General features: G+C 37.1%; 1 protein-coding gene and 1 non-coding gene across 2 annotated transcripts; both read left to right on the forward strand.

Moving 5' to 3' along the window:
• Nucleotides 1-15198: 15198 nt before the first annotated feature.
• Nucleotides 15199-15306, forward strand: LOC131182661 (small nucleolar RNA R71). Its single transcript, XR_009150923.1, has one exon. It is a non-coding gene; the product is annotated as a small nucleolar RNA R71 (small nucleolar RNA).
• A 4165-nt stretch (nucleotides 15307-19471) lies between these two features.
• LOC110667539 (7-deoxyloganetin glucosyltransferase-like) lies at nucleotides 19472-21171 on the forward strand. The gene is made up of 2 exons (XM_021828398.2): nucleotides 19472-20023; nucleotides 20111-21171. Exons 1-2 carry the CDS (start codon nucleotides 19516-19518, stop codon nucleotides 21046-21048), a joined length of 1446 nt encoding a protein of 481 aa, XP_021684090.2. The 5' UTR covers nucleotides 19472-19515; the 3' UTR covers nucleotides 21049-21171.
• The last annotated feature ends 2907 nt before the right edge of the window (nucleotides 21172-24078 follow it).

Here is a 24078-nt window from a genome sequence, read left to right on the forward strand (position 1 = left end):
CTACTAAAATGACCCACTTACCATCATATTAACATGATAAGCACAATTACATAAAAGTTACACACCCAACCTCAACAAAGAAGCAAATAGTATATCATGTAGAACCTTTTTGCTGAAAAATTTTCTGCATAAGCCAAAAAGGGGTCCTGCACAGGTTATGCAATGAAAATAAATCAATCTTGGGAGAGTTAATGGATAAAATATCAGATTAAGAGTTACTCCCCAGCAGTGCAACAACCTTCATCCATTGAAATACATCTACAAAGAACAAGATTCAACAATGTCAAAAATTGAATTTGGAGAAATTTAAGACAAAAACAAAAATAATGCAAATAAAAGTAAATCAACAAAAGCAAAATAAAAGAACTTGGAGTGCCTCCCAAGAGTGCTAATTTATAGTCCTTAGCTAGACTCTTTATACATCTCACTAAAAAGGAGGTGTGGGATCAGAGAGCTTGTAACAGCTCGCTTCCTTTATTGGGTTTCCAGTTATATAATGTTTTAATCTATGCCCATTGACCTTAAAATTCCCAGATTTTTCACTCCAAATTTTAATTGCTCCATAAGGGAAAACCTTAGAAACTCTATATGGACTAGTCCACCTTGATTTAAGTTTTCCTGGGAACAATTTCAATCTTGAGTTGAACAACAAAACTGAATCACCTTCTTTAAATTCCTTTTTCCTAAGATGCTTATCATGCCAAACTTTAGTTCTTTCTTTATAAATACGGGCACTTTCATAGGCATCCATCCTCAATTCTTCAAGCTCATTAAGTTGCAATAGCCTTTTCTCACCAGCTTGCTTGAGATCAAAATTCAAGGAAGTAATTCCTATAGGGGTTTTGTAAGTAGTCCTATATGCCCATAAAGCTTCATCTAGTTTGATAGACCAATCTTTCCGAGAATTGCTCACTGTTTTCTCCAAGATATGTTTGAGTACTCTGTTAGAAATTTCAACTTGTTCTGAAGTTGGAGGATGGTATGGGGTAGCTATTTTGTGCACTACACCATACTTCCTCATTAAGCTCTCAAATTGCTTACTACAAAAATGTGAACCCCCATCACTAATTATAGCCCTTAGAGCTCCAAATCTACTCAAAACAAATTTCTTCAAGAATTTCACTACCACCTTAGCATCATTAGTTGGAGTTGCAATAGCTTCTACCCACTTTGACGCATAGTCAATGTCACGACCCAACCTATGGGCCGAACCGGCACTAGGACCTAGGCCAGCCTAAAGCCCCCGAGGCCCGTAGTAAGCCTAACTATTCATTGACCCAACTCTAAGGCCCATTTGGGCCCAATTTCAAGAAATCAACCGGACAGAGTCAGGCCATAAAATGGACCTTTCAACGGGGAGTTTCTGACTCACCCGACCTGTAAACACAATATATACATCAATTTGGGGAGATCAGCTCACCCTCCACATACTCATAACAACATAAAATAAATGGGAGCTCTGCTCCCTCATCCAGTCCATCAACATGCATAAAATAATAAGTTTACAGGTCCAAAATAAGAATTTATATTACAGACCCAATTTAAATGAAGGTTTCTAACACATGTGGAAATTCTAAAAATTTATAGAATTACACAAACATGAATAAATAACCTGCGAGGGAGAAAAGCAGGTTAACCTCAAAATATCCTCCTGTGGCCTAGAAAAATATTGAACAGGAGTGAGCGTTTGACTCAGAGAGTAAAATATCAATTTTATCCGTAATCTCTATAACTATCTAAAATTAATGCACCCTGTAGAGTGAAATGCAACATCAATAATATTTTCACATCATAACAGCAAAAAGGTAATTTGGAGCACTCACACACCCAGTAATATCAATCATAATATATATGGGAGCTGATCCCCTATACAGCTCTCTTAAATCCAACCTGTGCCAGCGAAGAACTCAGCTCGGACTTCCACTTAATAACCAAATCGGGGTCCCAGCGAAGAACTCAAGCCGTGTCTACCCCGAAGGACCGGGTCCCAGCGAAGATCTCAAGCCGTGTCTACCCGTCCTATCCATAGTCCACACCACATCACACGCACGCCAACGCACGCACACTGCTCCAAATTACCACAACAACATACATGGCACTTTCACAGATGTGAATGCAACATAAAACGTGTCTAGAGTTTAACTACATAGATATATACATATAAGTGATGCATGGGCATGCTTGAACATATAATAATATCGAAATTACAATTAAAATTATTATTTTACTCACAAACTTGACAACAATCATTGTGGCGGCTGGGCTGAGGAAGAAGGCTGTCCCGGCTCACCTGACAATTACATTACAATTATTTAATATAATTGACTCAATACAAAGCAAGAAAAGACTAAATACGTCCTAAGTCGTGCCGAAAATCCGGCAGAGTCTCCCCTATACCTAGGACCTACCCAACCTGCAAAAGGGCTCAAAACACACTTCTATATTCACAATCCATATATCCACAACTCAATCACATCACATAGCCCCTCCTGGGCCCATCCAAACAGTCATCAATCACAATATGTCAATTTACAGTTTAGTCCTTATAATTGATCATTTTTGCAAAAACTGCCCAAACAAACTCTAAAAATTCTAAAACTTTGCCCCGCGGTCCTTAGCAATATTATTAGGCTATTGCAAAAAGAATCATAATTTTCTGAGCTACCACGAATATTTTATGGATTTTTAATTCTATTTAAGCACTAGAAAATTACGAAAAAGCAAGGTTTGGGTTTACCTTTGCCGATTTCGACTCCAAGGACGCGCTCAGGACATCTGACAATGGTGGGGTAGCCAAAACCTCGATTTAATTCGGAGACTTTTTCCGGTAGCTGGTCTGTCTAGCCTGAAATTCATAGACCCGGACAACTTTCGAATTTCCATGAATTGAAGATACCTACACGAAGCCCATAACACGGGGGTTAGTACATAAGTTTTACGAAATTTTCTAAGCTCATTAGATGCTCGGAAAAATACTGCGAAGTTTCGTGGGACCCACCGAAAAACGGTGTCGAAAAAATTCAAAATTTATATCGCCGCGAAGCTCTCGACGAGTGGAGCGCTCTGGTACTCTCGGTTTTCTCGTGGGGTTCACGGTTTGCGAGAAATCTAGCTCAAAAGTCAAAATGGGCTAAAACTTTCCGGGCAAAAATTGGATAAACCCCTAGATGGATTTCGGTGTTCTTGGTGTCTATGGAAAGCTCTCGACGAGTAGATGAGTTTAGACACAATACCCGGTCCGATTGGTGGCCGGATCGGCCGAATTTCAGCAGGGAAAACGAAGAGTCGCGCGCGCAAGGGGGCGTTCGCACGCGTTTTTCGGCCGCCTGGGGCGTCGGCCAGCCGTGGGGAAGGGGTGGGGCGGCGCGCCGGCGAGCTGGGGTGGCTGGGGAGGCGACGGCGCGGCAAGGGGAGGAGGGAGGAGAGAGAAAACGGGAGAGGAAGAGAGGAGGAAAAACGTGCGCGGGAGAGGAAGAAAAAGGAAGAAGAAAGGCCGGTCCGATTCGACCGGTCCGATCCGATCAGGTTCGATTTGATCGGTTCGATTCAGAATACAAAATTTTGAATTCTTACTCTACCTCGGGACCGAAAACGAAGTCCAAAAATTTCGAAAAAATTCTAGAAAACTCAGAAAAATTCATAGACTCCAAATATATTTTTATTTTTGCCACGTGGTCTTTAAATTAATTTTTAAAAATCATCAAAGTTTATATTTTCGAAAAATTGAACCCGATTTTTAAAATTCAAAAAATCTCAAATAATTTCTTAAAATTTAAATAAAATTAAAATATCAATATTACTCATAAAATAATAAATTTAAAATTTTTGGGGTGTTACATTCTTCCCCCCTTACAGAAAATTTGTCCTCGAATTTTACACAAGGCGGAATAAAGTACATGATTACACATTGAACAGATAAGGGTACTTGCTACGCATGTCCCGTTCTGACTCTCAGGTGCACTCTTCCACTGACTGGCTCCTCCACAAAACCTTAACCATAGGGATCTGTTTTGATCTTAGCTATCTCACTTGGTAGTCTACTATGGCTACAGGTTGCTCCTCAAATGTCAAGTTTTCTTTTAGCTCTATTACATCCTGCTGTAGTACATGAGAAGGATCTGGAATGTATTTCCTGAGCATGGAGATGTGAAATACGGGATGAACGTGAGAAAGGTTGGGTGGTAGCTCCAACCGGTAGGCAACTGCTCCAACTCTATCAATAACCTCAAAAGGTCTAATATATCGAGGTGCCAACTTGCCCTTCTTTCCAAATCTCATCACTCCCTTCATCGGAGAAACCTTCAGGAATACATAGTCGCCTACTGCAAACTCCACATCCCTCCGTCTGGGGTCTGCATAACTCTTTTGCCTACTAAAAGTTGTTTTCAATCGTTCCCTGATTAAAGGAACTATCTCTGAAGTGTACTGCACTAGGTCTACATCATGCACCTTCGCTTCTCCCATTTATGTCCAACACAGAGGAGACCTACACTTTCTTCCATATAGTGCCTCATAGGGTGCTACTCCTATGCTGGAATGGTAACTGTTGTTGTAGGCAAACTCCACCAAAGCTAGCTGATCATCCCATTGACCTCCAAAATCCAAAACACTCATGCGAAGCATGTCTTCCAGTGTTTGGATTGTCCTTTCAATTTGTCCGTGCATGCGAGGGTGGAAAGCGATCAAGTTCAAGCGTGTAACAAGTGCCTCCTGCAACTTTCTCCAAAACCGAGAAGTGAACTGGGGCCCTCTGTCAGATATTATGGAAGCTGGAACTCCCTGCAATCTGACTATTTCTAGAATATAGAGTCGGGCATACTGTGCAACAGAATATGTAGTCTTCACAGGCAAGAAGTGAGCTGATTTGGTTAGCCGGTCTACAATTACCCATATCGAATCATATCCTCACGCGGTACGAGGCAACCCAGTCACAAAATCCATAGTGATCATTTCCCACTTCCATTCTGGGATAGGGAGCTCTTACGCCTTCCCCGATACCGTGTTCAAACTTCACCTTCTGACAAGTCAAGCACTTGGACACAAAGTCTGCTATGTCTCTCTTCATGCCATTCCACCAATAGCTATCTTTCACATCATGGTACATCTTGGTGGAGCCTGGGTGGACATTGTACAGTGTATAGTGTGCCTCTTACATGATTTCATGTATGAGATTGTCCACATCGGGCACACATATCCTAGAACCTTGCACTAGGGCGCCATCATTGGCGAATCCAAACTCACCACCTTCACCCTACTGTACTCTTTCTATGATTTTCATCAATTGTTGGTCTCTGTGCTGGGAAACTCTAACTCTGTCTCGCAAGTCTGGCCTCACTGAAAAATGAACCAATAATACCCCCTCATCTGAAAGATCTAGGATTAAACCTTGATCCATCAACTCATGTACTTCCTGAATCAACGGTCTTTTCTCTACTGAAATGTGCGCCAAACTGCCAGAAGATTTTCTGCTCAAAGCATCTGCTACTACATTGGCCTTCCCAGGGTGGTACTGGATGGTGCAATCATAGTCCTTTAGAAGCTCCATCCATCTCCTCTGTCTCAAGTTTAAATCCCTCTGTTGGAAGATGTACTTCAAACTCTTGTGGTCGGTGTATATCCACACACTTCACCATACAGGTAGTGTCTCCAGATTTTTAGTGCAAAGACTACAGCCGCCATTTCCAAATCATGGGTGGGATAGTTCTGCTCATGCCTCTTCAGCTGCCTTGAAGCATAAGCCACTACTTTTCCATTCTGCATCAAAACACACCCAAGGCCAACTCTGGAGGCGTCACAGTACACGGTGTATCCTTCACCACTCATAGGTAGTGTCAACACAGGAGCGGTGGTTAGACACTCCTTAAGTGTCTGGAAACGCTTCTCATAGTCATCTGTCCAAATGAATGGAACATTCTTCCTAGTCAACTTAGTTAGGGGAGCCGCTATCCTGGAGAAATCTTGCACAAAACGCCTATAGTAGCCAGCTAGACCCAGAAAACTTCGCACCTCAGTGACTGTTGTAGGCCTAAGCCAATCGATTCTGACTTCAATTTCCTTGGGATCCACTTGAATACCTTCACTAGAAACCACGTGTCCCAAGAATGAGATACTTTCTAGCCAAAATTCACATTTTGAAAATTTGGCATATAGCTGGTGCTCCCTCAAAGTCTGCAACACCATCCTCAAGTGCCACACGTGTTCTTCCTCGGTCCGAGAGTATACCAAAATGTCATCTATGAATACGATGATAAAACAGTCCAAAAATGGCTTGAACACCCTATTCATCAAGTCCATGAAGGCTGCTGGTGCATTAGTGAGTCCAAAAGACATCACCAAGAACTCATAATGACCATATCTTGTCCTGAATGCCGTTTTGGACACGTCCTCATCCCGGATTCTCAGCTAATGGTAGCTTGATCACAGGTCTATCTCGGAAAAGAATCTAGCCCCTTGGAGCTGATCAAACAGATCATCGATCCGAGGAAGTGGATACTTGTTCTTAACAGTCACCTTGTTCAGCTGTCTATAGTCAATACACAACCTCAATGACCCATCTTTCTTTCTCACAAATAGAACAGGAGCACCCCAGGGTGAAGTGCTCGGACGTATGAAACCCTTGTCCAAAAGCTCCTGTAGTTGCTCCTTTAGCTCTTTCAATTCTGCTGGTGCCATCCTGTAAGGCGGCATTGATATGGGGTTTGTACCCAGAATAATATCAATGCAGAAATCTATTTCCCTTTCTGGTGGCAACCCTGAAAGCTCTTCAGGGAAGACATCCATGAATTCTCTGACAACAGGAACATTTTCCATGTTAACACCTTCTACAGATGTATCTCTCACCAATGCCAAATATCCTTGATGGGCCTCAACATTTTTCTAGCACTTATTGCTAACACCAAATTATATGGAGCCACGCTCCTGTCACCATCAAAGATAAACTCTTCCACACCAGGTATGTGAAAATACACATTTTTGTTCCAGCAGTCTAAAGTGGCATAGTGAGTTGCCAACCAATCCATCCCCAAAATTACATTAAAATCCATTACTGGTAGAGGAACCAAGTCTGCTGGGAGGATCCTTCCATCCACTACTACTGGGCTACCCGGAAAAACCATGTCTACCTCTATGTTGTCACTACGTGGGGTAGCTACAGACAAAGGGCATTCTAAAGTTGTAGGGTTTCTACCCAATCTCATGGCAAACACAGGGGAGACAAATGAGTGCGTAGCACCCGGATCTATTAAAACACGAGCCTCATAAGAACAGACCAGAAGAATACCTGCCACAACTGCATTTGAAGCCTGAGCATCCTGATGGATCAGGGTGAAAACTCGAGCTTGACCCCTACCCTGAGTGGCAGAACCCTGATATTGACTTCTACCTCCTGATCTGCCTCCAAATCCACGTCCCCCTTGTCCTCGACCCTGTTGGCCACTGAACTAATCGCACTGCCATCTGAAGCACCCGGATACAACTGACGAGGAACATTTGCAACAGAACCCTGTGACCCCATCTGTGGCTCACTGAACACTGGGCATTCCCTAGCAAAGTGACCTGGTTGGCCACACCTGAAGCATACTCCTGAACCCATCATACAAGGTCCTGAATGTCCTCTTCTACACTGTGCACAAGGTGCCAAGGAGGATCCTGAACCAGACCCAGAACTGCTGTACCCTGAACTGTGACCACTGCTGGATCCGTACCCTGGTCTGAACCCTCGAGATTTGTGTCTAAAGCCACTCCTCTTATTCCTGCTTCTTCCTCTGTAATTAGTTTGGCCACCACTATCCGTAGTACCCATGTGGGGAACACCTGAAGAACCCTCTGCTCTGTTTTTCTTTGCTCTTCCGTTGTCATCCACAGCATAGCTAATCTCAATTTGTCTGGCTCGATCAACCACCACATCAAAAGACTGATCCGACATCATGGCCAGGTTTGCATACCTCCTGTCAAGCCCCTTTAGGAACCTCTTCACCTTCATAGTTTCTATAGCTACTGCTGTAGGGGCATACCTGCTCAACTCTAGAAATTCTGTAGCATATTCATCTACAGACCTGCCATTCTATCTTAAGGCCTCAAAGGCCCACTGCTTTTGATCTCTGAAGCTTTCTTGCACAAACCGATTGATGAACAGTTCCACAAACTGAGTCCACGATAAACCCTCCATCCGGGGTAATATGTAGTCATTCATCCATTGTCTTGGCATAGGCCCAATGACATGCTGCACACACTCAATAAGTCTTCTATCAGTCAACTGCAATTCTGTTCCTGCTTGTTTGCAGGAATCCAAAAACCGATATGCATCGTCTGACACATCATAAGTACCAGGCACCAACTTCTTGAAATTAATGATCTATTTGTAAGGTTCCTCTCTTGGTGCGATGGACTGCTGCTGCTGTGGAGGGTAGACCATATACTGCGCCATCATATCGATGGTTCTCTGCAACCTAGCTAGAGTAACTGCCATGGGGTCCATGGGACCCTGTGCCATGAAAGACTAATCCTGAACTGTTGGCAGCTGCTCTTCTACTTGAGCATCTCTAGGCCTCCTACCCCGCCTCCTCGGGGCAGGCGCCTCATCCTGTGCTGACACCTCGTCAGGCACATCTGTTACAGTGCGATGGCGGCTCTCACCTTCTACGCATTTTCCTGAAATTCAGTAGCATTAGCCCACAAAATTCAAAACTACACATTACACAGCTCTATAGACTCATATTTACACACAATATATGAAGCAGAAACTAGAAGCAAAGATGACAATGTAAGACGAATGTGGATCCTATTTTTCCGCATGTGACTCATATTAGACTCTTCTCAACACTTTAGACAAACATTCCCTAAGAATCTGGAGCCTAAGCTCTGATACCACATTTGTCACGACCCAACCTATGGGCTGGACCGGCACTAGGACCTGGGCCAGCCTAAAGCCCCCGAGGCCCATAGTAAGCCTAACTATTCATTGACCCAACTCTAAGGCCCATTTGGGCCCAATTTCAAGAAATCAACCGGACAGAGTCCAGCCATAAAATGGACCTTTCAACGGGGAGTTTTTGACTCACCCGACCTGTAAACACAATATATATATATCAATTTGGGGAGCTCAGCTCACCCTCCACATACTCATAACAACATAAAATAAATGGGAGCTCATCCAATCCATCAACATGCATAAAATAATAAGTTTACAGGTCCAAAATAAGAATTTATATTACAGACCCAATTTAAATGAAGGTTTCTAACACATGCGAAAATTCTAGAAATTTATAGAATTACACAAACATGAATAAATAACCTGCGAGGGAGAAAAGCAGGTTAACCTCAAAATATCCTCCTGTGGCCTGGAAAAATATTGAACAGGAGTGAGCGTTCGACTCAGAGAGTAAAATATCAATTTTAACCGTAATCTCTATAACTATCTAAAATTAATGTACCCTGTAGAGTGAAATGCAACATCAACAATATTTTCACATCATAACAGCAAAAAGGTAATTTGGAGCACTCACACACCCAGTAATATCAATCATAATATATATGGGAGCTGATCCCCTATACAGCTCTCTTAAATCCAACCTGTGTCAGCGAAGAACTCAGCTCGGACTTCCACTTAATAACCAAATCGGGGTCCCAGCGAAGAACTCAAGCCGTGTCTACCCCGAAGGACCGGGTCCCAGCGAAGATCTCAAGCCGTGTCTACCCGTCTTATCCATAGTCCACACCACATCACACGCACGCCAACTTACGAACACTGCTCTAAATTACCACAACAACATACATGGCACTTTCACAGATGTGAATGCAACATAAAATGTGTCTAGAGTTTAACTACATAGATATATACATAAAAGTAATGCATGGGCATGCTTGAATATATAATAATATCGAAATTATAATTAAAATTAATATTTTACTCACAGACTTGACAACAATCACTATGGCGGCTGGGCGTAGGAAGAAGGCTGTCCCGGCTCACCTGAAAATTACATTACAATTATTTAATATAATTGACTCAATACAAAGCAAGAAAAGACCAAATACGTACTAAGTCGTGCCGAAAATCCGGCAGAGTCTCCCCTATACCTAGGACCTACCCAACCTGCAAAATGGCTCAAAACACACTTCTATATTCACAATCCATATGTTCACAACTCAATCACATCACAAAGCCCCTCCTGGGCCCATCCAAACAGTCATCAATCACAATATGTCAATTTACAGTTTAGTCCTTATAATTGATCATTTTTGCAAAAACTGCCCAAACAAACTCTAAAAATTCTAAAACTTTGCCCCGCGGTCCTTAGCAATATTACTAGGCTATTGCAAAAAGAATCATAATTTTCTGAGCTACCACGAATATTTTATGGATTTTTAATCCTATTTAAGCACTAGAAAATTACAAAAAAGCAAGGTTCGGGTTTACCTTTGCCGATTCCGACTCTAGGGACGCGCTCGGGACGTCTGACAATGGTGGGGTAGCCAAAACCTCGATTCAATTCAGAGACTTTTTCCGGTAGCCGGTCTGTCTGGCCGGAAATTCACAGACCCGGACAACTGTCGAATTTCCGCGAATTGAAGATACCTACACGAAGCCCACAACACGGGGGTTAGTACATAAATTTTACAAAATTTTCTAAGCTCATTAGATGCTCGGAAAAATACTGCGAAGTTCCATGGGACCCACTGAAAATTGGTGTCGAAAAAATTCAAAATTTATATCGCCACAAAGCTCTCGATGAGTGGAGTGCTATGGTACTCTCGGTTTTCTCGTGGGGTTCACGGTTTGCGAGAAATCTAGCCCAAAAGTCAAAATGGGCTAAAACTTCCCGGGCAAAAATTGGACAAACCGCTCAATGGATTTAGGTGTTCTTGGTGTCTATGGAAAGCACTCGACGAGTAGAAGAGTTTAGAGATAAGACCCGGTCCGATTGGTGGCCGGATCGACCGGATTTCGATCGAAAAAACGAGAGTCGCCCGCGAGCAAGGGGGAGTTCGCGCGCGTTTTTCGGCCACCTGGGGCGTCGGCCGGCCGTGGGGAAGGGGTGGGGCGGCGCGCCGGCGAGCTGGGGTGGCTGGGGAGGCGGCGGCGTGGCAAGGGGAGGAGGGAGGAGAGAGAAAATGGGAGAGGAAGAGATGAGGAAAAACGCGCGCGGGAGAGGAAGAAAAAGGAAGAAGAAAGGCCGGCCCGATTCGATTCGGCCGGTTCAATTCAGAATACAAAATTTTGAATTTTTACTCTACCTCGGGACTGAAAACGAGGTCCAAAAATTCCGAAAAAATTTCAGAAACCTCAGAAAAATTCTTAGACTCTAAATATATTTTTAGTTTTGCCACGTGATCTTTAAATTAATTTTTAAAAATCATTAAAGTTTATATTTTCGAAAAATCGAACCTGATTTTTAAAATCCGAAAAATCTCAAATAATTTTTTAAAATTTAAATAAAATTAAAATATCAATATTACTCATAAAATAATAAATTTAAAATTTTTGGGGTGTTACAGTCAACTCCAACTAGAATGTATTTATTACCATATGAAGGAGGAAATTGGCCAATGAAATCTATTCCCCATACATCGAATAATTCCACCTTAAAAATATTATTTAGGGGCATTTCATCTCTTTTTGACAGATTTCCACTCCTTTGACATTTATCGCATTCTAACACAAATTTCCTCACATCCTTAAAAAGGTTTGGCCAAAAGAAACCAACCTGTAGAATTTTTCTAGCTGTTTTAGAGATTCTAAAGTGTCCTCCATAATCAGAAGTGTGGCAATGATGCACAACACTCTCTATCTCCTCATCAGGAATACATCTTCTTATTAAACCGTCACAACATCTCCTAAAGAGTAAAGGATCACCCCATCTATAAAAGTTTGCCTCATGCAAAAACTTTTTCTTTTGTTGCCATGTCATTCCTAGAAGTAAAACTCCACAAAATAGATAATTCACCAAGTCTGCATACCAAGGTAGTTTAGCAACAAGAGAGAAAAGTTGTTCATCCAAGAAAAACTCATCAATAGGGACTTCATCCATTTCTTCATCATCCAATTTCAACCTACTAAGATTATCCGCAACTACATTTTCAGCTCCCTTCTTATCTCTAATTTCCAAATCAAACTCTTGTAGCATCAGAATCCACCTAATGAGCCTAGGTTTAGCCTCCTTTTATGGAGTAAATATCTGATAGCAGCATGATCTGAAAATACAACCACCTTTGAGTCAATAATGTAAGGTCTGAACTTTTCCAATGCAAAGACAATTGCTAAGAATTTCTTTTCAGTTGTTGCATAATTTGTTTGAGCCTCGTCCAGTGTTCTACTAGCATAATAAATAGAATAAGCCCTTTTGTCTTTTCTTTGACCAAGAACAGCTCTAATTTCATAGTTGCTAGCATCTCACATAATTTCAAAAGGTAGGCTCCAATCAGGCGGTTGCATGATTGGTGCAGTGATGAGAGCTTGCTTCAACCTGCACAAGGTCAGTATCTGCACATCACTGCAAAACTTTAGAAATGTTAGCCAAGCATATGTCAAATGAAGATCCAAAAACAGAAAAGTCATTTATAAAAACCTCCATTATATCTTCAATGAAATCTGAGAAGATTGCCATCATACACCTTTGAAAAGTGGTTGGTGCATTACACAACCCAAATGGCATCCTTCTATAAGCAAAGGTTCCGTATGGACAAGTAAAAGTGGTTTTCTCTTGATCATTTGGATGGATAGGGATTTGGAAAAATCCCAAATACCCTTCTAAATACCAAAAATAAGAATACCTAGCCAATCTTTCTAACATTTGATCAATAAAGGGAAGTGGAAAATGATCTTTTCTAGTGGCAATATTGAATTTTCTGTAATCTATGCACATTCGCCAACTAATCACTGTTCTAGTGAGAATTAATTCATTATTTTCATTTTTTACTACTGTCATTCCACCTTTTTTAGGAACAACATGTACTGGACTCACCTAAGTACTGTCTGAGATAGGATATATGATCCCTGCATCAAGCAACTTCAAAATTTCTTTTTAACAACTTCTTTCATATTTGGGTTCAACCTCCTCTAATGTTCAATAGATGGCTTACAATTTTCTTCCAAAATAATTCTGTGCATGCAAAAGTGTGGACTTATTCCCTTAATGTCATCTATGGTATATCCTAAAACTTTCCTAAATTATCTCAACACTATTAACAACTTATCAACCTCTAAAGTGCTCAAGTTTGCATTTACAATTACTGGATAAGTGTTATTGGGGCCAAGAAATTCATACCTGAGCTGAGAAGGAAGTTGCTTAAGTTCTACCTTAGGTGCATCGTCTTCCTTGAATGATGGTTGCTTAGATTCGACTTTTTCCTTTTGTGTGAGTTGAAAAACTGGAGCAGAAATAAATGGTGGACTACCCTCTGAATGTTGAGCATATGCAGCCACATGAGGGTTGTCATAGTCTATGCTTCCTCCATGAACTAAGCAATTTTCAAGTGGATCTTCCGGATATCTATTTCTGAAGTGTTCTTCAACCAACTCATCAATGATATCAATTCTCAAACAAGTATCAGCTTCAGAATGATGCTTCTTCATAGTGTTATTAATATTGAAAACCAATTGATCTTCACCAACTCTAAGAGTCAATTTTTCTGCCTTAACATCAATTAATGCTCCTGCTGTAGCTAGAAAGGGCCTTTACAAGATAATTGGGATATTAGAATCCTCTTCCATGTCCAGGATGACAAAGTCAACAGGTATATAGAACTTCCCAACCTTTAGAGGCACATTCTCCAAAATCCCTTCAGGATATTTAATTGATCTGTCAGTTAACTGAAGAGATATGTGGGTTGGCTTAAGATCTCCCATATTGAGCTTCTCATAAATGTAAAAGGGCATAAGGCTAACACTAGCCCCTAAATCACATAAAGCTTTTGTAGAACATGATTCCCCAATATGACATGGAATTGAAAAACTTCTGGGGTCTTTAAGCTTAGGAGGAAGTTTCTTCTGGAGTATGGCACTACATTCTTCTGTCAAAGCTATAGTTTCATGGTCTTCAAGTTTCCTCTTGTTTGAGAGAATTTCTTTTAAGAATTTTGCATAAGAGGGCATTTGTGAAAGAGCATCAATAAAAGGCACATTTATGTATAGGTTCTTCAAAACCTCTAAGAACTTTCCAAATTGCTTATCAAGCTTGGCTTTTTGAAATCTTTGTGGAAAGGGAAGTTGTGGTTTGTAAGGCTCTGGAGGTATATACTTCTCTTCCTTCTCTTCAATTTTCTCTTTACCTTTTTCTGCACTTTCTTTCTCACTTTCTTGTTTTTCACTCTCATCAATTTCTTTCTCATTTTCTCTCTTCTCACTATTTTCACTCTTCTCTTCCCACTTCTTAAAGTAATAGCTTGACATTGCTCTCTTGGGTTTTTTGCTTGACTTGGAAGTTTTCCAAAAGACTTGGTACCTGAGGAAGATGCTTGTTGTGCAATCTGATTTTTCAACATTCTGTTATGTGTTTGCATTTGTTCCAGCCTTGCTTTCATCTCTTCATCATGCTTAGTTTGGTTAGCAAGAATCTGTTGTAATAAAGCTTCTGTGGTGGAACTTTGTTGTTGCTGTTTTGGTGGAGGATTCATATTTCTCTACTAAAAATTAGGCAATGGTTGCCTATTTTGCTAATATGGAATTCCTTGTTGCTGTTGTGGTTGAAGATTCTGATTTGGGACTTGATTTTGCTGATTTCCCCATGAAAAGTTGGGATGATTCCTCCAAGTTGGATTATAAGTTTGAGAGTAAGGATTCCCCATTTTTTTTTTCCATAATTACCAACATATGCAGCTTGCTCTCCATAGTCTACTCCACAGCTAGTAGTTTCTTCTGCATAAGCAACTTGTTGTGAACTTCCAGATGATGATGATGAACTCACCAACATACTTAAATCTTCCATCTTCTTAGCCAGAACATTTGTAAGTGCATCAAACTTTGCATTTATCATGTTGAATGGATCAAGGTCATACATTCCAGCAGCTTGCCTCTTTTGAGTTGGAGATGGTCCTCTTGGACTACTCCAAAGGTGAGTATTCTTTGCAATTTTCTCCAATAGCTCATAAGCTTCATCTTCATGCTTCATAATAAATTCTCCTCCTGTTTGAGCATCAATAATCCCTCTAATTGCAAGAGTAACATTGGTGTAAAAATTCTGATTTATCATCCATTTTGGAATGGCATGATGTGGGCATTGTCTCTCTAATTCTTTCCATCTCATCCATGATTCATAAAGAGTTTCATGTTCTCTTGGTCTGAAAGCTGTCATTTGATTCCTTAATTCTTGAGTTTTTCCAGGTGGAAAATATTGTGTAAGAAATGCATCAGTGAGTTGCTCCCAATTTGTAATGGAGTTGTGAGGTAAAGAATCAAGCCAATCCAATGCTCTATCCTTCAAAGAGAATGGGAATAGCTTCAATCTTGCTGCATTATCAGATACTCCAGGTTGTTTTTGCATATCACAAATCACAGCAAACTTCTTTAGATGTGTGTGTGGATTTTCGGAAGGATGTCCCCAAAATTGGGAATTTGGAATCATTTGAAGAACCCCAAAATCCATCTTGTAGCTATTTGCATCAATTCTTGGTCTTGCTATGCTCTCTCTCAAATCATCAAAACGAGGAAATGCATGATCCATCATACTTCCCCTAGGCACATTAACATTTACAACCTCTTCATCTTGGGCTGCATTTTCATTGTTTCGATCATTTCCAGCATTACCACCAGTAATTCTAATTCTTTCATCAGCCATTTCTACTTCAATTTCAGTTTCTCTCAAGGCTTCTTTCCTTTTTCTGGTTTCTTTCTTGTTGGCTCTACAAAATTTCTCAATTTCAGATTAAACAATAAGGATGTGTCACTTGTGCCTCTAGCTCTTCTCATAAAAGATTAAGAGTACCTAAAAAAAAAAACAAACAAACACAAAATGAAAAGATAACAAAGATAAAACTATAAACAACTAAAATAATCAAGAATTCAATCTTAAACAAACAACTCCCTGGCAACGATGCCAAAAACTTGATGTGTCCCAACCGCAAGTGCACGGGTCGTACAAGTAATATAGAAAAGATATCGTTCCCACGAGAAGTTGTGTTAATGATCGAATTTTTTATATAAAAATTGACTAATTTGAACTATTTTTGAAATTAAAGCAATAAATTGATAGATATTGAAGTGTGAAATCTATATGTGTAAAATTAATAATCTATTCAACAATGTAATTATTTAACTAAATTTGTATCAAATTAAAATAAGCAAATTGAAATATGGCGAGATTTAAAATGGCAAGTAATTAAATTCAATTAGAAATTAACAATGATAAAAAGGGCGATTTCGAAGTTCGGGGGTTCATGTTCAAGCTATTTTGGGATTTTTAAATTGGTTACCCAATCTTATGGAATTTACGGGTTTTAAGGAGATTAATTCTTATATCATTTGAACACCCTTTCGAGTGGGACAAAGAGTGCCTTAATCAATCTAATCCTACTTTCGTGGAGTTAAAATTAATCAAGACCCATTAAGTTCCTTAATTAATCTGTAAATCCTCTTAATCCTTAGTCTATTTCTAGATCTAAGTTAATTAAGTCCAATTTCTTGATTATCTATCACAAGGTTTTCTCCTTTCGGTGCTTCAACCATGGATTAAGAACAATACTTAATGGGATCCTACACTAAGCATGTCATTGAGCACACAAGAAATGAATAAAACTTCATTAAAATCACAAAATATGGATTACCCAATCAAAATCCACAAAATATCTCAAATATTACATCCCCCCTCCAGAATCTAATGAGAACTACTCACTATCCATATTATTTACAAGAAATTCTGAGTTAATATGGGAATAAATCTTAAATCTAAGCTAAGAACTAATAAACCCAATACAAGAAAGGTAGGAAATATGCAAGAAAGGAAGAAAACTCTAAATCTGGTCTAGAAATGGAGAGGTGACGTTTTGCTCTCTATTTTCTGACTCTTCCCCTACTACTGCTTCCTTTTTTGTCTCCTCCCCCTTTCTAAAATGAGATAAGGGCCTATTTATATCTTTTTCTGACAAGTAGCCCTAAAATGGTGTGTTTGAGGTGTGTTTTCATGAGGGAATCTTCTGCCAGCTCATTATGAAAACTCTATGAAACTGCATAAGTGGACTGCATAAGTTATGCAGTCCCTTATGCAGTTTTCAGCAGGTTTCTAGGCTCTCTGTGTGAAGCTGCATAAACAAGGATTAAGTCTGCATAAGTCATGCAGTGACTTATGCAGATTTCAGCAGGAATGGAAAAATTGCTTCTTCACCCCGTGCAGAACTACACAACTTATGTGGCAAGTTATGCACAATTTGGCCACTGTATAATTCAACTTTCAAACTTGTTTTTGATATCGTTGGCTATAGAAATCACTCCTCACTGGCATAATTTCTTTTTTAGTCCCTCAAAAATACCATTTTTCCTACAAAATAAAGTAAAATTATAAATTAATCCAAAAATTGACAATCATGAAAAACTATCTAAATAACTAATAAAATTGGCTAAAAGTGACTAACAATTAAATAAAATGGCCATGAAATTAAACCTAAATGACTATACAAAATGCATGTATCAAGGAGCAAGCTTTGAAGGCTTCAAATGATGATCATCTAGCAACCTCAAAAGCAGATAAGGGAAGAGGCAAAAAAAGGTTGGAGAAATCAGCAGCAGCAACAACGGAATGACAATAAGGATCATGATTCTTGAGGAAAAGGAAAAGGGAGAGATGGAACTTAGTCAACCAATCACAAACCAAAGGCTAGAGACAAGTCTAATGTAGAATGCTATCGATGCCACAGGTATGGACAGTACAAATCTGAATGTCATACTAACCTTACACACATCCATACCATACACACATCAACACACGCATACAGCTCTAAATTACCTTAAGGCGATGTCCACAAACAAGTTCAATAAAGTATGCAACAAAAGAGTGTACCTAGCATTTAACTAGATATATACATATATATATATATATATATGCAAATGCATGAGTATGCTTTGAATGTAAATTATTAACATTGAAATTATAAATAAAATCAATATCTACTCACTAATTAACTGAAGATCACTGAGGCGGCTGAGAAGAGGAGGAGGGTTGACTCGGATTACCTAAATAATTATATTAATAAATTTATTAATATTAAAATAAAACAAGGACTTAAAGAGACACCCTAAATTTATGCCGGCAATTCAGCAGAGTTTTTCCTATACCTAGGACTTACTTAACCTGTAAAACAACTCAAACACACTTCCTAACCCAATGGCCTTAGGCCCACAGCACAACAATAACATACTACCCCTTCTAGGCCTACCAAACCAATCAAAATTCATATAACTACACAATTCAGCTATTAAGTTTATAATTAACATTTTGCAAAAATATCCAAACTAACCCCAAAAATTCTGTAATCATGCCCTGTAGTCTTTAGCAATGCTATTATGCTAATACAATTGGAAACATAATTTTCTAGTTACCCACACATATTTTATAAATTTTATTCTAAAATCAACCTTAGGTAAAATAGTGTATTTGAAGTTTGGGTTTACCTATGCCAATTTTGACACCTGGAACGTGTCTGGGGCATCTGAAAATGGTGAAAAGCACTGTAATATTGACTCACTTCTGAAGTGAGTCCGACAGCCCCTGTGTCTGGCTCGAAAATGCAGTCCCAATCGCCGATGAAATTTCCTCAAAACAAAAACACCTACGTGAAGCCCACAATACCAGGAGTTAGAATATAATTTTTATTTAATTAAACAGACTCATTAAAGACTCGAAAAATCACTAATAAGTTCGTGGGACCACCAAATTTTTGGTGTCAAAAAAAATTTCAAATTAGTGTTGTCGCAAAACTCTCGTGTAGGACGCGCTGGTGATCCCAGATTTTTAGTAAAATTCACAGTAGCCCACAAGTCAAAATGGGATTAAACTTCTGAAGTTTGATTCGCACAAACCGGGAAATGATACCACGTAAACTTGGTATCTACACGATGCCAATGAAGAGATTAGCGTTTTGATATCAAGAATGCTGAAAACGGTGATCGAAGGAAGAAGTTATGACTGAAAAAAATATAAAGAGAGAGAGAGAGAGAGAAAAAAAATAGAGAGAGAGAGAGAGAGAGAGAGAGAGAGGGGCAAGTCGGTTTTCTTTGGCCAACTTGTATTTGGACTCTAACACTCTAGCCCCACATATGTGGGACATCATTTACATGATGTTCTTTGAACAAAACCAATTAATACAAGCAATTAATATTAATTGAAGCTTTCTTATAGAAATGAGGCAAATTTTATAAGAATAAAAATTAAATAAATCAAATAAATATTTTATTCGGTGGCTGACTGTTATTTTTACTTATATCTTGAACCGCGCGGCACGTCTACATCCTGGTCTTCCTGGGATTTATATATGTTGCATTCTGTATTATCAAAGCAACTCCACCGCTCACTAAAGAAACAGAGAGATATGGATATTCCTGGGATGAGCAAGCCTCATGCAGTGTGCATCCCCTACCCAGCTCAGGGTCACATAAACCCAATGCTCAAACTAGCAAAACTACTCCATCACAGTGGCTTTTACATTACTTTTGTTCACACTGAGCATAACCAGAGACGCTTGCTTAAGTCTAGAGGCTCCAACTCCCTTCCTGGCCTTCCTGACTTTGTCTTTGAAACCATCCCGGACGGTCTACCTCCGACTGATGCTGATGCTAGCCAAGACATTGCATCTCTTGTTGAAGCTACCTCAACGAATTGCTTAGTCCCATTCCGTGAGCTTCTTGCTAAACTTAACTCATCCTCTGATATTCCAACAGTTTCTTGCATAATCTCCGATGGTATCATGACTTTTACTCTTAAAGCTGCTGAAGAAATTGGAGTCCCTGATGTTCTTTTTTGGACTACAAGTGCTTGTGGATTCTTAGGCTATGCAAATTCTAAGAATCTTATTGAAAGAGGCCTAGTACCACTTGAAGGTACGAGTCATGATTTGATTAAAAGCCACCTTGGAATTTTGATGTAATTTCAAGTAATTAACAAGGTTTCTCTGATTTTATATGCAGATGTGAGCTATTTAACAAATGGGTATCTGGAGACTACCATCGATTGGATTCCAGGTATGAAAGATATTCGTCTGAGGGACTTGCCGACTATAATTCGCATAACAGATGGAAATGATTCAATAAAATTTACGATTAGAGAGATAGATAGAGCCTCAAAAGCTTCAGCCATTGTTCTAAATACTTATGATGAGTTAGAGCATGAAGTTTTGCTTGGTCTTTCATCTATGTTCACCCCTCCAATTTACACCCTGGGCCCTCTCCACTTGCTTCTTGGTCAAAATCCTTCAGAGAATGATGTAGCAGCCATCGGTTGCAGTCTGTGGAAAGAAGACACTGAGTGTCTTCAATGGCTTGATTCCCAGGAACCCAATTCAGTCGTTTTTGTAAATTTTGGCAGCATGACTGTCATCACCCCGCAACAACTTGTAGAATTTGCTTGGGGACTAGCTAACAGCAAACAAAACTTCCTCTGGATAATAAGATCTGATCTTGTCCAAGGTGAATCCGCAATTTTGCCAAAAGAGTTCCTTGATGAAAGCAAAGAAAGAGGCATGATTGCAAGCTGGTGTCAGCAGGAACAAATCCTAAAACACCCATCAATTGGAGGGTTTCTAAGCCATATGGGCTGGAATTCGACGATTGAAAGCTTGTCAAGCGGAGTGTCAATGGTTTGTTGGCCATTTATTGGTGAGACGTCTACTAACTGCAGGTTTGCTTGCAATGATTGGGGTATTGGCATGGAGATAGATTATAACGTGAAGAGAGATGAAGTGGAGAAGCTTCTAAAGGAGTTAATGGAGGGAGAGAAGGGTAAAGAAATGAAAAAGAAGGCATTAGAGTGGAAGAGAAAAGCAGAGGAGGCCACAGCTCCTAACGGTAGCTCATGTATAAATTTAGACAGATTGATCGAGGAGGTGCTGCTGTCAACAAGACCATAGATAGGTGAGCACACCACAAATGAAACCTCTGTTTCTATTGCTTATGAATAAGGTGTGCACATTGTATTAGTTCCATCGATGAAAGTTTTATGAAGGAAGTGAGGATTTGAAATCCTATTTATCTGCATTAAAAAGGGTATTTATGTAATTAGATAAATAAGTTAGAAAACTTTAAATTCTTAAAAAGTATAAAAAAAAATTGATTTATTTAGTTGAAAGTAAATAATCATTACTAGAAAAATGAAAGATTATTTTTTATTTACTTTCTAAAAAATAAATTATTTACTTTAAATTAAATAAATTATTTCTTAAAAATTAAAATTTTCAGAAAGTGATTTATTTCAAGCCTATATTTTTTGATGAATTAAAACTTAAGCATCGAAGATATTATTATTTTTTTCAATCCTAATTGTGGAAGAGGTCCCTATGGTTTTAAAAGAATAAATTAGACATGGCTTGACATCACTGCTTACCTATGATGCTCTGCTGCAACTGTCCCAAATTTTTTAATAGTAGAAGAAATATATTGTATTTTAGGGCCTTTTGAGCACATCACATCATGCAAACCCAACCAAACTCTCAGACCCTGCACCAATCAATCCTTTCCCTAATGGGCTAACAGACAATATGAAAGAAAATAATTTTAAAAAGTCTATAATAATATTAATGCAATGAAAAGGAATTCACATAACTAATTTTAATTAATTTAAAATTAAAATTTATTATTAATATTATATTAAAAAAAATTTATAGTTGTTGAAACTTTTTTTTTCCTTCCTTTTATAATCTTAACATATTTTTATAATATTTTATAATTTATTTTATTTATATTTTTATCAATAAAGGTAAATAAATTATTTTATATATTTAATAGAAAATATTACATATATTTAGAGAGAATGCATCCAACCAATTTCTTATTGAATAATATGATTGAATTTATTATATGTCAACATAGAATTATGCATATTAAATTTCATCTTCATTAAATATAAATACATAAGTGGCAATAACTAGGTATTTACACAAATCATTTTATCTGAATTTAAAGCTGATTAATATTACTCATAAAATCACTACATATGTTACCATTTGAATTTGGACTTTTACTGTTAAGGTTCCAATTTGGATAATTGGCCCAATAAATTATAGCTAATACATGGTCTATTGTTTGAGACTAGTTTTAATAAGTTTATTAAATACATTGATTCACTTATTTAAATATTTATTAATTATTAATTATATTTAAAATTAAAAAAACCTTATAAATTTTGATAAATTTAAATAAAAAATAAATAATTTTATATTTTTTGTATAAATTAAAAATTAAATGATAGCAGGTATAATTAAATTAAAATCGATAATTTTATGTTTTTATTATGCTTTCAAAGCGGCTTCTTAAATTTTGGTATGCAAATACCTGACTATTTTAGATAAGCTTTGCCTGTAGATTTGGGCTCATTTGTAATATTTGAAAGAACCTTTTTATATTTATGGAACATAGGATATTTTTTTGCTAACATAGAATTTTTTATATATATTCAAATGTTTTTTAATATTCAAAATTCTTAAATAAAAAAGAAAAGTTATGAGGTATGAATTAAATTACGAAATAAGGATTCAAAATAATCTAATAATTAAATGGTTATGGATTATTTTTTTGCTTTTCTTAATTTAATTTATTATAAATTTAAAATATAAATATATTAATTTTAAAGAAATTATTATTTAATATTTATATTTTAATAAAATTAGTTATTTATACTTTATATTTTGAAAAATACATTATTTACTATTTATATTTTGCTTTTCTTGAACTATTTAGTTTTTTAATCAAATTTTCTGTTAATAATATTAGTCAAACTACTATTTAATACTTTTATTTTATTGAAACTAATTAGTTAATTTCTCTATTTTAAAAAATATTATTATTTAATTCTCTATTTTAATGAAATTAATTAATTACTTTTATATTTTAAAAATCATATTCCCATATAAAAAATAAAAATTTTATTGTGTACTGAATAAATCTGATTTTATATATATTTTTTAAACTATTTAAATATGGTTTCATTTTATTTTCATCGCACTAATTTTGTATTTTTTCCATTGAAAATAATTTTTTTTAAATTATCGCCTTGATTACTTTTACATATCAAGTAATACTTATCAAATATCGTTTCCTAATAAAAAAATATAAAAATGATAATTAGGTAATTAAATGAAAATACTTAAATAACTAAAAAAATATAAATTCAGATTTAATTTCTATGAAACAAAATTTATATTCTTTATCTAGAAATATATTTTTTAAGATATAAGTACCAATTAATTAATTTTATTAAAATAAAGAAAATAAATAATAATATTTTTTAAAATATAAAAATTAACTAATTAATTTTATTAAAATGAAGAGATTAAATAATAAATTGACCTGATTAAAATTCATTAACTAACAAAAAAAATGATGAATAGATTAAATAATTTAACTGAAACAAAATAAATGAACTAAATAGTATATTTTTTAAAATACAAGAATCAAATAATTAATTTTATTAAAATATAAAAATTAAATAATAATTTTTTCAAAATTTTATATATTTTATTTAAAATTTTTTCATATATTTTATATTTTAAATTTATAATTAACTCAACTTAGATAAAACATTTTCAATTGGTTGGACGGCAACATAACATCCATTATGATGAATTGCAGCTCTGATCAAAGGACCATTAAAAGGTATTCAAATTTGGCATAATTATGAATTGTTCCAACTGGTGAGCCCCATGGTCTTGAGTGGGTCAATAACCCACCCAACTTCATAAAAAAAATTTTAAAAATATATAAAAAAATTTATTAGTTTCGAAATAAATTAATTTTACTGAAATTAATAAAAAAATTAAAATTGGATCAATTTTATATTTTAAATTAATATGTATATATATATATGTAAAGAATTCATGTTTAAATATTTTATAGTTATATAATTCATTTAAAATATATACATATAAATTTTAAAAAAATTATTA

The sequence above is a fragment of the Hevea brasiliensis genome, chromosome 8, assembly GCF_030052815.1.
Source record: "Hevea brasiliensis isolate MT/VB/25A 57/8 chromosome 8, ASM3005281v1, whole genome shotgun sequence".
Classification (NCBI taxonomy): domain Eukaryota; kingdom Viridiplantae; phylum Streptophyta; class Magnoliopsida; order Malpighiales; family Euphorbiaceae; genus Hevea; species Hevea brasiliensis.

Excerpts from the sequence above, each read along its gene's own strand:
- LOC110667539 (XM_021828398.2), top strand. The coding sequence starts at position 19,516 with ATGGATATTCCTGGGATGAGCAAGCCTCATGCAGTGTGCATCCCCTAC. Across the intron at positions 20,024-20,110 it reads AGGCCTAGTACCACTTGAAG|ATGTGAGCTATTTAACAAAT; the intron begins GTACGAGTCATG and ends TTTTATATGCAG.